This window comes from Diadema antillarum, unplaced genomic scaffold (assembly GCF_040938485.1).
Source record: "Diadema antillarum isolate AM-2024a unplaced genomic scaffold, OU_Dant_1.0 scf00000146, whole genome shotgun sequence".
Taxonomy (NCBI): domain Eukaryota; kingdom Metazoa; phylum Echinodermata; class Echinoidea; order Diadematoida; family Diadematidae; genus Diadema; species Diadema antillarum.
In genome coordinates this window covers 1,748,199-1,761,859 of record NW_027271035.1, presented here as the reverse complement: position 1 = coordinate 1,761,859, position 13,661 = coordinate 1,748,199, and the positions used below count along the sequence as shown (strand labels likewise).

The 13,661-nt window shown below is 36.3% G+C and overlaps 1 protein-coding gene across 1 annotated transcript in view; it reads right to left on the bottom strand.

Moving 5' to 3' along the window:
* Positions 1-7,279, bottom strand: part of LOC139721598 (TBC1 domain family member 15-like) — a 29,398-nt gene extending 22,119 nt beyond the window's left edge. Inside the window, exon 1 of the mRNA XM_071632929.1 lies at positions 6,763-7,279. Within this exon, the coding sequence (XP_071489030.1) occupies positions 6,763-7,129 (367 nt within the window). The 5' untranslated portion in view covers positions 7,130-7,279. The remainder of the gene's footprint in view (positions 1-6,762) is intronic.
* Between the last annotated feature and the right edge of the window lie 6,382 nt (positions 7,280-13,661).

Below are 13,661 nucleotides of genomic sequence, written 5' to 3'. Positions count from 1 at the left end.
GCAATTGACTTGCCTCTTTCTAAGGGCAGGGGGAATAATATTACCCATAACATGTATCGGTAACGAGTCAGGGGAATGTGTACTTTTTTCAAAAGATGGAATTTTGTGAAATTCTCTTTATATTTTCCTTTATATATATTGTTGTACGCATGTGACATCTAAGTTATTCATACACTGCAGTAGTCTTCTCATCCAGCGGGTACTGCACAAAAACTTCAAAAAATCATAACTTTTGAACGGATTGTCTGATTTTCCTCAAACTTTCAATGATGTGTTCTACTAACATTGCTACATTCTCTCAATCCTTATGTTTATGAAGGTGAACTTGTCCTTTAATGATTTGTATAAAATAGTGGATTGTTACTTGATAGACAAGTCTCTTGTTTGGAGAATCTCATGAATTTACACTTCATAATAAGCATTTTAGCTTGTAGGCAAAGAGCAATCTATAGAACATACTACAGGTAAATTACAATTTGCATAACAGACTTTTCAACAGTGATAACACACTGCACAATTTATAGCCCAACGATGTACATGAATGTAAAAGCACAGAGGATTATGGAGGGGGATGCTACCCTGTGTGTACTAATTGTGTACATTTACAAGATCTTTGACCTCACAAGCTCAAAAATATCTTGTCTTTTGCACGTTACTATATCCTGTTGTCAGGTTGATACGACTTTGTAGGTCTGAAATTATGAAGCATCAGAAATTGACATGTGTAAATGATCTTTTACTGATCACATGACCAGGCAATGTCATAATTTGAGAAATTTTTACTCCATGAGGAAAGTGCTATAAATTAATCTACTCTCGGAAGGAAACTTAGGATATAAACCACTTGAAACACTTGAGCAGAAGCAAATTCAGATCTGACACAAGTTACATTTTTTTTTTCAACAGCTTCCACAAGATTTTACTAGTATGTGTTTGCTGGTATTAGTCGGGAGTGGTATGCTATCTTTTAGCTTACCAAGTGGTTTTACACTAATGTAGAAAGCATGTGCATGCATCACCAACTGGACATAAAACAAAGTTGTGCCCTTCATGACTTTTTAATATGTAGACTCCCATGAACATTTCTGTTCAATAATATTGTTAGAGTCTAGAGAATACATTACTTTTGGGTTTGTGAACAGCATATTCCCACAATGCACTGCTACGGGGAATAATTTTCCTGATATCGCATCACAATTTCCTATGCATTTTTACACCACTGCTACACAAACTAACTTTTGTGTAGCAGTTTTCTTCCATGCAGAAGTGTACAGGATATCATTTGAAATATAACACCTGAAATTTTCATCAGCCAAAATTGATGATCAAATTTGAGATGGAAAATTATTCCCTGAGCCGTCTGGAATGACATTCCCAAATTTTGCTGCAACCAACAGAGTCGATGGTTTACTCCTAGTAAGACTGTACATTGATAACCACTTAGTCTGTGAGATGTTGCCACTCAACTCCAAACAGTAGAGGGGCACACACATCGTGTATAATAATGCCACTGGCACACTGTGCCAGAAAACAACATATCCAAAGGGTTGCCAGTGTAGGGCAATCATAAACTTGAAGGGAGATAGTAGTGTATTACATGCATTGCAGCATAAGGCATGAATTAGGAAGAGTTCTATATTCTGTAATCTGTACATGAGGACACATATATGTTTTCAGAAATCCTAGCTACTGCAAGAATCAGTAAGACTTGGCAGCTCTGTAGCCCTCCCTCCCCCCTTTTTTTCTACCACGGTCTCGTGACAGAGTCCAAATCATTAGCAGCACTTTACACAGAACAGCCCTATCCAGCGCGACAATTAAGAAGGCAGTGTTTTAATCATTCTTGGTGGCTGAATTTCAGAAATTGCCAACCTCTGCTGACTGAGCTGCTTGATGATGTTCAAATGCATGAAAAAAAAAGCCCAGACAGCATACAAATGTTTTGAGAATTATATATGCTGCCACACTGTCAAGAAATCTATGACCAAATATTGGCATGCTAATAAACCTACCACTGAATGGTCTATTCTAACTCTATTGTCAATAAGACAAATGAAGTACCAGGGTACTGTAAAACAAGGAATGTTTGCATGCATTTTAATTTCACAAATTTCGCGAGAGCCAAGATTCGCAAAATTAAAATACACGAGAAAGTGCTTGTCGACACTATATGCATTGAATGTTAGAGGCAACTCGCGAAAATTTTGTGCCGCAGAAAAGGCCATTGGCTCCAATTCGCGAAAATTTCATGCCGCAAAAATATTGTGTTTTACAGTATCTGCGGTTAGTCACTCACAGATTTTTAAACCCTATGTACCTGTATGATTTTTCATGGCTTCACTGTTACACATCAGATACTCTGATAGCTTGCATACTCATGCATCTCAGCTTTTTCAGACTGGAAACAGTGAACTCTGCTCTAAAGGTCAAAGTTCAAGAATATGAGCATGTCAAATTGTCATGTTGCAATGCTCCCTACATGTAGTCCTATGGCCCTAAATTTCCTGAAGTATCTTTTCTCTGTGCGTAGAAACAAAACGTCAAACCTTTTGACAGAATAACAAGTTTTTATGCTTTGAGGGGACAATATCAATTTGGTGTCGTGATTTAGGTCATCACCAAGACTCAGCTCAAACACATAAAAATAACACCCTGATACACAATATGGAAATATCAGCATTGAAAACTCACACATGTCACTATTGTCAGTTAATAACAACAACAAAGAAACAAATGAAACAGATGTCCACCTGTAATATTTTGCTGAAATATCTCGCTGGTCCCTCAACATTTGGTCAAAAGAAATAGTTGAAGTAAGTACTGGCTATGAAAACAAACTGATTGGCAATAAATGAAGGACACTGAATGAACAAGGCAAGTGCCATAATATGTCTCGCCCATTCGCGTACAAGAAATTGTACGCGAATGTGATATACCAGATAAAAAAAAGAGATATAACAGATAAAAAGAGATATAAAAGGGTAAAAATTTATAGCAAAAAAGAAACAGGCCATAAAAACTCAACATTGGGCCCTTAAAGTTCATTGACCACTACCTGTGACCTTTGACCTTGTGGTGACCATCCACTCCCTAAGGGACATCTACCATCCAAGTTTTTTCACAAACGGACCTATGGATCAAAAGTTAGACACGACCCATAATAGAAACGCGCCATAAAAACTTAACATTGGGCTCTAAAAGTTTATTGACCCATGCTTGTGACCACTGACCTTGTGGTGACCATCCACTCCCCAAGGGACATCGACCATCCAAGTTTAGTCACAAATGGAGTTATGGATCAAAAGTTAGGACCCATAATAGAAACGCGTCATAAGTACTTAACATTGGGCTCTAAAAGTTCGTTGACCCCTACTTGTGACCTTTGACCTTGTGGTGACCGTCCACTCCCCAAGGGACATCTACCATCCAAGTTTAGTCACAAACGGACCTACAGCTGTATGGATCAAAAGTTATGACCCATAAATTTTATTACGCCCCCTAAAAACTTAACACTGGGCTCTAAAAGTTCGTTGACCCCTGCTTGTGACCTTTGGGGGTGACCATCCACTCCCCAAGGGACATCTACCATCCAAGTTTAGTCACAAACGGACCTATGGATCAAAAGTTATGACCCATAATAGAAACGTGCCATAAAAACTTGACATTGGGCTCTAAAAGTTCATTGACCCCTGCCTGTGAGCTTTGACATTGAGGTGACCTTCATTCATATTAAAATGTGAAACTTTGTATGACCCCTCTTCCCCTGAAGTCTGATTGCAATTGAAGCCCAGAGTAATGTTATTGAAGTTTTTGTAGCATTACGGACAGACAACGGACGGACGGACGGACGGACGGACAACGGTCGGACGGACAACGGATGGACAGACGCCACAGGCGATCCCTTAGTCTCCCCACACCTCCGGTGGGCTCGACAAAAATGACTGGCAAATTATATTACAATTTTCATTTTGATATCATGAGCTCTTCTCACCATTATACTAAGTGCTATTAATCCCACTTGGTATCACTATTATGATAATCAATAATAATAATATAATAATCATATAATGACATGTTTGACAAAAATGACATTTGTTTCTGTGACAGCCCACTCTGGCTGTTTTAGGGATCCACTGTTGTTATTAGCAACATTATAATCCATCATCAAAATCAGTGTTATTATCATTACTATAATTGTACCTCTGTAGTATCAAACAGCATAATTGGCATCTTTGACCATTACTATACCTCTCACTACTGTCGAAATCGGTTACTATGCATCAAATAGATTTGAAATCATTTTTCTGAAATGCAAAAATTTAGTAACAATGGCAAAAAAAAAAAGACCAGTTGGCCACAGACATTCCCAAACAGTGTACAAGAGAGAGAATCGCTCTGGCTGAGATTTCATGATTCAACCTACATGTACATTACAAGTCTATCACATCATTCACTTAGCTTTTGAAATAGGTTGAGGCCTCTAGGCTCTACCAACATTTTTCAAGTCACATCAGGTAGCAAAATGATACATCACCAAGCAAAAAGGGCAACAGAATATGAATTTGGAAAAAAAAAATAGGCAATGTTAAATTCACGGGGGGGGGGGGGGGGGGACGTTTTTATGGATGTAATCAATCCATTTGTATGCAATCAATTGTCTCTTATCCTTAAATCTAAAATACACTGTAAAGTTCACATGTCACTGCCTCTTTCCTTTGCCCTGATGTGAGGGTAAGCTGACACTCTGTGTTTAACTTTAATGAATAAAAGAATATAAACAGGCAGAGCAGCGGAAGTTTAAACTTTAAAATCAGACAACTGAGATATCTTTAAGGGAAATTATACAATGTACTGGTACACATTTAGTATTATAGCTGGTAGTTAATATAAAGTAGCAATTAGGGATGTATAATCATTTCGCTATGTACAGAATACAATAAAAGTACAGTACTTTAGCTACATAGAATATTACCGGTACACACTACTTCCTAGAGTACACTGACACATGCAAATACAATTGTACATGAAGCTGTCTACAACCAGTGCTGCAAATAATTAAAAAAGCTGTGTATTTTAGATTATAAGAGAACATGGCCCGTCTCTACACAAACTGCACTTTCTGAATGCTATTAAATGAATGGCTGAGACTTACAGATATCCATGACCAGTCACAATGTGCTATAAAGTCACTTCATGTCATGTCTGCATTCATACACATACATTGTGATTAATGGTGATAAGTAACCATGCATCTCCCATATGACAATTAATGGTATGGTTTACAAAGCTGACATGAGGTTTGGTGGTTGGCTGTATACATGTATCTAGATGTCGTAAGCGTGGAGTCTTAACAAATTAGTCATAATACACCAACATAATAGAGGCCATACAAAATTGTATGACCATGAACTGCATGACAGTAGTACCAAATGTACACAAGGGATAACCTGTCAAAATCTGAAGTAATTTTGATGGAGAATTTGGTATCATCTTGTCCTCAGTGAATCTACAATTCTTGAAGAACTGAAATTGGTTGATTTTGATAATCCTGTGAAAAACCTTGCCAATTTGAGATATAGAGCTGTAGGATCATTGAATAAAAATGCCAATTTGATAAGAGGATCAATGTTACACATTCATGAAAAAAAAAATCATGAAGATTTAAATAATTTCTGCAACTTTCAAGCAAACAATGGCATGCTCACTGATATGAAATTAGCAAATTGTGGCTGACATTCAGAGAACGTTTTTTTTTTTTTTTACCATTGTACAGCTGTAATTTGCATTGAATGAAACAGTAACATTGAAATAATAGCAATAATAATAATAACAGACAACACCAAACCATATATACCCCTGGTAGTGTAAATGTGGTTTCTGTGACACTATGGATTATTTTGAGAAAAATGAGAGAAAACTGCACTTCCTGGTCAATATGACTTTCAAATATAGTAAAGTGAAACAAACAACAGTTTAAATACATACATGTACTAAGCTTCTATACAAAAATTTTCAGATATGAGATGTGGTCACCTGTCTATATAGAAAAAGTATCTAGTGGTCACCTGTGGTATACTGGTATTTTTATGGCCATTGAAGAATCCCCTCCCCCACCCCAAGAGAAAAGGAATGTCAAACCCTGTCTATACAAGCCACCTGTCTAGATAACAGCCACAGGGACTTTTTTCAGTCTCCCTTGGGTGGCTGCTATAGACAAGATTGATCGATACATCTTTAGTCCATAATATTTCAACAATTATATCCCAAGTATCTCTCTCCTTTGTATACAAAGACCAAAGTCATCATTGATAAATTATGATTTCTGCCTTGTGACTTGACATAAAGAGGAAAATTTTGTGAAGATGCATTGTATGAAAAGAGGCTAATGTGTATATGTAAAATTTACTGTACCGTAGTTTGAATGTGACTGCGACCGTCAAGATGTTGCTACACATTTCAAGCATATTTCAGTGTCTAGCTAGTGAAATGAGTATACAACATCTTGTAGCTCATCAACATGTCAACTTTCACATAGTGTCCTAGAGTTTTTAAACTATAGTATTAAAAAGAGTGGCTGGAGACTTCATAGGAACTCTTTCCATAGAATCTGAAAGAAACACTTGTCCTAAGTGCTAAATTTCATGTTGAGTAGACAGCTTTATTATAATACTAATATTACTCTGTGAAATAGTTAAAGTAGGGCCATGGTTAATGATACTTTTTTTAGTGTCAAAGCCAAAGAATAAATTAGTAATTTTATACCTCGGAACACAGCCTTCCTGAAGCCATGCTCGTCCACCAACCGTCCCTCCTTGTCAAAGAACGTTTCAAATTTCTCCCTATCAAGAGCTGGTCCTCTGCCACTTCCAAGATTGTCATCTGCTATCACCTCAGGTGTCCAGTGATCAGGTAGAACCTGCTCGAAACTTGGATCAAAACTACAAGTTCTCGTGACATACGTGGCCGTAGGGATTGCCTCCACAGAGTCGTAGTCACTGCTTGGCCCCTGCGACGCACTGCTGTCCGCGGCACCCAGGGTGTCCGCTCCGCTCCCAGCCCCCTGACCCGTCGGGCTGGCACGATTGAATTTCACCCTGAAAAATCCGTCGCTATTTTTGAATAGAGACATGGTATTGCCGTTGTTGACACTTTCGGCGTCCTAACAAGCACATTTCCACGAGATAGGTCTGTCCCCCATAGTAAGTATGATGCACTTTAGTAAAAAACAAAGAGGTATTCAATCAACTTTCCCTCATTTTGTATTTTTTGGCGAGAACCGAACTCCGAGGCGACGTCCGTACAGCATACTATGCGTTGTGTGCTTGATATGCATGGTAAATATATGGACGGGTAGCGTTTTTTTTTAAGACGGCACAGATTGGGGCATGGCGCGTGTTAAACCTATGGGAAAAACGTTGGGTTAGGGTTTTTGGTTATGGTTATGGTTAGGGTTAGGGTTAGGGTTGGGGTTAGGGTTAGGGTTAGGGTTAGGGTTAGGGTTTGATGGTTAGGGTTAGGATTAGGATTAGGGTTAGGTTTAGGGATAGGGTCCCCGATAAATTTTTAGTTTCCCCAATCTGTGCCGTCTAAAAAAAACACGCGGACGGGTACACGTACGGTGTAATGGAGTTCCTTGGTTCTTTGGTTTCGGGTAGTGGCGTGACGTTCAGCAGCTGATTACGTTTTGCCCAGAAAGGTGATGATGACACTGCGTGCGGTCGCGTAGCTTGCCTCCCTCTCTCAACCACCGGACACCACTTTGAGCCTGCATCACACACATCCTTCGACTTCAAATGGCGCCACGAAGATATGCAGTCATACTGAAGTCTGACGTAAACTTGCAGATATAGGTCATGACATATACTGGTATACAGTTTTCTGGTACACACTAGAGTGATAGGTTTTAACCTACTCCTTTGAATTTCCCCTTCTTCTTTCTCTCATTTGTTCTTTCTGTTCCTTACCTTTCTCTTTTCTCTCTATCTTTTCATTTTTTTAATGTTTATATTCCATCTATCTATCTTTCTCTCTCTCTAGCACAACTTTCTTCTTTCAAGATCTTTTCATTTTTCAAATGTCAGAATCAAGAAAAAGGTGTCCCCTAAGAATTCTTACAAAGAGCCACGGATAGAGAGGTCCAGATATGTTTTGTTGAGGAAAAACAATAATTTATTTACAAAACATATAAGTATGTATATATATATACATGTATATGTATATATTTAAAGTTCAAGTTTATCTAACCAATTCATTAAACATTTGACATTTTACAAAAGGATACAGCATTAAGAATAATGAATGGTTTGGGACCCCAAAAGAAGCAGAGCTTGTAAAAAAGGGGTCCCGGATAAACATATAAAACAAAGCAAAACATACTAAAGTTTTAAACATATTAACAAGAAGTATAATAGTAACATATTTACATAGGACAGATGCAACACAAGCACACACACACACACACGCGCACACACACACATTCAATCACACAAACACGTGTCACAAAAACGCTCATGCACATACATATAATTCACATGAAATTGCAGAAAGATACTTTCTATTTTACTATACTTTTAAATTCAGCTTCCCTGATCAATTCTTATTTTACAAATTTCCCTCAAGATAGATGCGACATGTACGTTTAAAGTTGGATAGTGATGAGGCTGACCTAATTCTCAATGGCAAATTATTCCATTCTCTAATACAAACATATACAAATAAATTTTGGGCAGTTTGAGTTCTTGCAAAGGGTTGATGAATGAGATTACTTTTACGCGTATTATAAGCATGAACGGTAGAATTTAACACAATTAATTAATTAATTAATTTATATATATATATAATATATATATATATATATATATATATATATATATGAAGAGTTTGTTTGCAAAAACCGATAAGTCCATTTTTGAAGATTTTGAAATACGGTCTCTGTCATAATGTACAAAATAATACCTTTTAAATGATATATTGTTCACTACATATAAAGGTACATTTTTGAAGTTATGGTCAAAAGAAGCAAAAAAAAATTATTATTCTCTTATTTTTTTTTACCTTTAATCGCAAATATCTCCATTTGGCAAATATGGACTTATCGGTTTTTGCAAACAAACTCTTCATATATATATATATATATATATATATATATATTCATATATATGTATGTGTCTCATGATCAAAACTGATTTTTTTTCTCTAGATTAATATTATATTCAAAGTACAGAAGTAAGTGCATGAATTCATCTGTGTGTCCTTGTTTGGTTAGGGTTGGAGGCGTTAAAATACATTACTGAATCAAACTTTAATCACTTTTTTTTTTGCATATATATCTTGTACACCTTTCAAAGTAATATATTGGTTCACTCCGATCTGTCTCTCTCTCTCATCCATCCATCTTTATATCTCTATTCTGCCATTGGCTTTATAATCCACTGTCATCATGCATGTATGTTGCAAATGATTAATATGTGCATTTGTTTTGTGATCACTGACACTGTGTTAATCTTTTGCAAACTGAGTACTGTAAAACGAGGAATGTTCGCATGCATTTCAATTTCATGAATTTCGCGAGCGCCAACATCCATGAAATTAAAATACAGGCAAAGGTTCTTGCCTACACAATATGCATTGGATGCCAGTGGCACTTCGCGAAAATTTCATGCTGCGAGAAAGGCCGTCGGCTTCAATTCGCGAAATTTTCATGCTGCGAATATATCATGTTTTACAGTATACATATACATATATATATATATATATATATATATACATATATATACATGTATATATATATATACATATATACATATATATATACATACATATATACATATATATGTACATATATATATACATATACATATATACATACATATATACATAGAAATGAAGAAATAAACTGGTAATGCATTTTTGGCCAATAACTAAAGAATGAGTTTATTTGACTCGAATTTTCAGCGGCCTCCGCCTTCTTCAGGAGTCTAGATAATGACGGTATCAAAACAAAGCAAAACAAATATTGAACACGTAGAGCGCGCACTCATAGACAGACTTGGTTGCTATGAGACAAGGCTGGGGGTGTGCACCCTTTACAGCGAGTGCGTGCTCTACGTGTTCAATTTTTGTTTTGCTTTGTTTTGATACTGTCATTGTCAAGACTCCTGAAGAATGCGAAGGCCGCTGAAAATTGAAGTCGAATAAACTCATTCTTTATTGGCCTAAAATGCATCACCAGTTTATTTCTTCATTTCTTCATGGAGCCAATATGTGAATTCTCAACATATATATATATATATATATATATATATACAGTATGTATATATATATATATATATATATATATATATATATATATATATATATGTATGTATGTGTGTGTGTGTGTGTGTGTTTTAAATAAGATGGTGGCATTCAGAAATTTCAGTTGTATTCTCTATAGTACTTTTAAGACCTTAAAAAATAGGATGCACTGTTGGAAAAAAAAAAATCCAATACAAATGTATATTATCTTTTTCATTCACTCATATTTGTTGATTTTACTGACATCTCCTTTTAAAAAATCAGTCAAGAACATGGATCTTACGTTGTCTGCACCATTGAACAAAGTAATTCTGAAATAGAACACATACATGAAAAGTCCATTTGAAGTCAAATATCTAATATGTGTACCTTGAGTTCAGTTCATGAGTGGCGTGTTGCTCATAGGGTACTGTATAAACCAAAATTTTCACTGTGGTTTAATTTTTTTGCGAATTTCATGAAAATGTTCTTGATTGCAAAAATAACATACAAACATATTGACAAAAGTCAAAACAAAAATTTGCCTCACACGCACTGTTCCAAGCCAATGCGATAGTATTGCAATATTAACCCTAAAAGGGCCAAGGGGGGGGGGGGGCGGAATCCGCCCCCCTCGATGTTTCGCGCTATAATTCTGTTACGCGAGAAGGCCTCATCGCGAGGCTTCTTGACTTGTTTGTTCAAGTCTCGCGCAACTTTTGAGACCAAATTTGCGACTTCCGCGCATACTTTTGCGAATCCACGCTCATTTTTGTAACGGAATGTCGCCCCAAAACGGGCACAATTTTGTGATTTTGTGTACATTTCCTATGGAAAACAGTGCTCTGTCATGAAAGTCACAAAAACCCGATTATTTTTACAATTAATCACTTTCATTGATTAGTTTTGGGCTAATTATGGTAGAAAAGTGGTCAGTGACAATTTCCAATGAAAAAACAAAGAAAAAACAAAAGTTGAAAAACAGAGAAATACATAAGAAATTCTGAAAACAATAAAATACATAAGAATTGAAATGAAATTTGGAAGTTTTTGTGATGTACAATCGCTGAATATGCTAAAACAGATTTACAGATCAAAAATTAGACTCTCGATGCTTTTAATTAGGCTAAAATATGATCTTGAGCTTAATTTGCATAATTAATTAATTAAAATTAGAAATTGATTGTTTCAAAAAAATCTTATGACACAATCTTGTAGATTATGACGCGGGTCTCACGCATGCAAAATTTCATCGCGATCGCGCCACCGATGGCCGAGATCTCGGGGGGGGGGGGGGGGGGGGGGGGGAATCCAACCCCCCTGGCCTGAGCATAGCCAAAAAAGCCCGGCCCCTTTAGGGTTAAGTGACTCCCGGTGGTAGGTCCCGAGGCCATGCTCTCTGGCCCCCTGCTCAAATCCTTTGAATACCTGAAGATTTCCAAGCAATGTTTTATTAAAAGCAGTTTATTTTGTAAAGTCACACTTTCTTATGAACATTGTACATGTTTTCTCTTTTCTTTTCTTTTTCTTTTTTGCAATTGCCATGAGAAGATCACAAAGAGAAAAATTAAAAACACAGGAAAATGTTCTATCACCTTCCATTCAAGAAAATGTAAGAGTGTACAGTTGTCTCACTTAGTGTTATATCAAGACAGTACATTACATACCAACCACACAATCACACTTCTCTTTCCACATTATCAGATATGCAAGATATGTATGAGCGCAAGTCACATTTGCAGTGAAATTGTTTGATCTTTAATTGTCTCCTGTTGAATATTTTTCACTCACACCCTTCTCATTAAATACAACTTACAAGTAACAAGTGCTTGCTAAATCTTTGGAATGATAAATTGATGCTAATACCCTGGGCTGACAAACGCAAGTAGCAGAATAGTAGCAGAATAGCAACATACAAAAGCATACTTTGAGACAATTTTGACAACTTACACATACATTTAGCACAAATGAAACATCTTCAAAACATAAGGTTTTTGAATACTTACACATCAATGAAGAAAGCAGGCATACTTCAGGAGTACAGAGGTTTCTTACAACAAATGTCATTTTTACAACACATGAACATATAATAAAGCAACTCCCATTCTTTCATCAATTACAGTACGATGTATAACATTTTCAGTCACAAACAAATCCATTTGCTTTTCAGAACCAATTATTTTGTTCTACTACCAATCTTTTAATACATTTAAAATTATCATAAGAAAGATAGTCACACAAATTAAGGTCTGTATCCATTTTCATTCATATCACCATAATGACAAAATAATGTTTTCTGTTGGCTGATTTTTTCTTTTCTTTTTTACGCATGAACATTACATGGTAAATTCACAGAATACGGAAATTTGAATAAAATATACATTGAAAACTTGATACTCAAGTACGTCATAACCTCTTTGCATAGACTTTGTTTTCATAGTCAAGGAAGGTGTGATTTAATCATACATTCTTTCCTGAAATCCTACTGACGTGCAAAAAAGGCAAAAAGTAGAATCAGTCATTACAATCTTCAGGCTGTCTGATGTAATATAAATGTTTACCACTTATGTTTAACATAGCACTTGAACCAACATTTTCAGGACAGCATATCCAAAGCCTACAAATTATGAATAGTTCAAAATACACTTCTTATCTCTCTAAGACACGCATGTCAATTGCACATAGAAAAAATTTTCTTTCTCTCTTTTTTTTTTTGTCATAGCAGTTTACCCAAAGTTTTCTCTATGTAGAGGTACAATCGGCAGTACATGATGGCATGACAAAAACAAACAAACCTACAAACAAACAAACAAACCTACCCATAAGTCAGGTAGCACATGTGAATAAAAGGTACTGTTATGAACTCATAGTCAAGAAGTTTGGAAATACATCATCAGAGTCAAGCTAGATGTTCAATGTTTCATTCTCTGATATCTTAAGCATTTGTTTTGTGAATCTTATTCAAAGCCCTGTATGAGTACCCCTGTTAAAACAATCATACAGAGATAAAAGGATTTCATCCATTAACACCTGATAAACTACAATAATGTTAGCAAAATTCCTCTCCTTCAGAAGAAGTTTGAAAGCCGGTAGCCTGAATGCCAAGGCACTGGGGGCATTCACCTTCTAACATTACAAATGGCCTTCAAACTGTGACCAGTCCTGCAGCATTATTATGAGAAAACAAAAATATCAAAATGAAGAAATGGAAAAATGTTCAGAGCAAGCCCCTTATGTATGTACATTGTATGTGAAAGGAGCCCAATAAGGATGTACATTGTATCAGTTACACTGCTTGCACACATGCACTCGCACACCTGTGAAACAATATGAGAAGTGTCTGAAACATGGCGTGAAGGGAAATATCACTTCCAACTGCCACACAG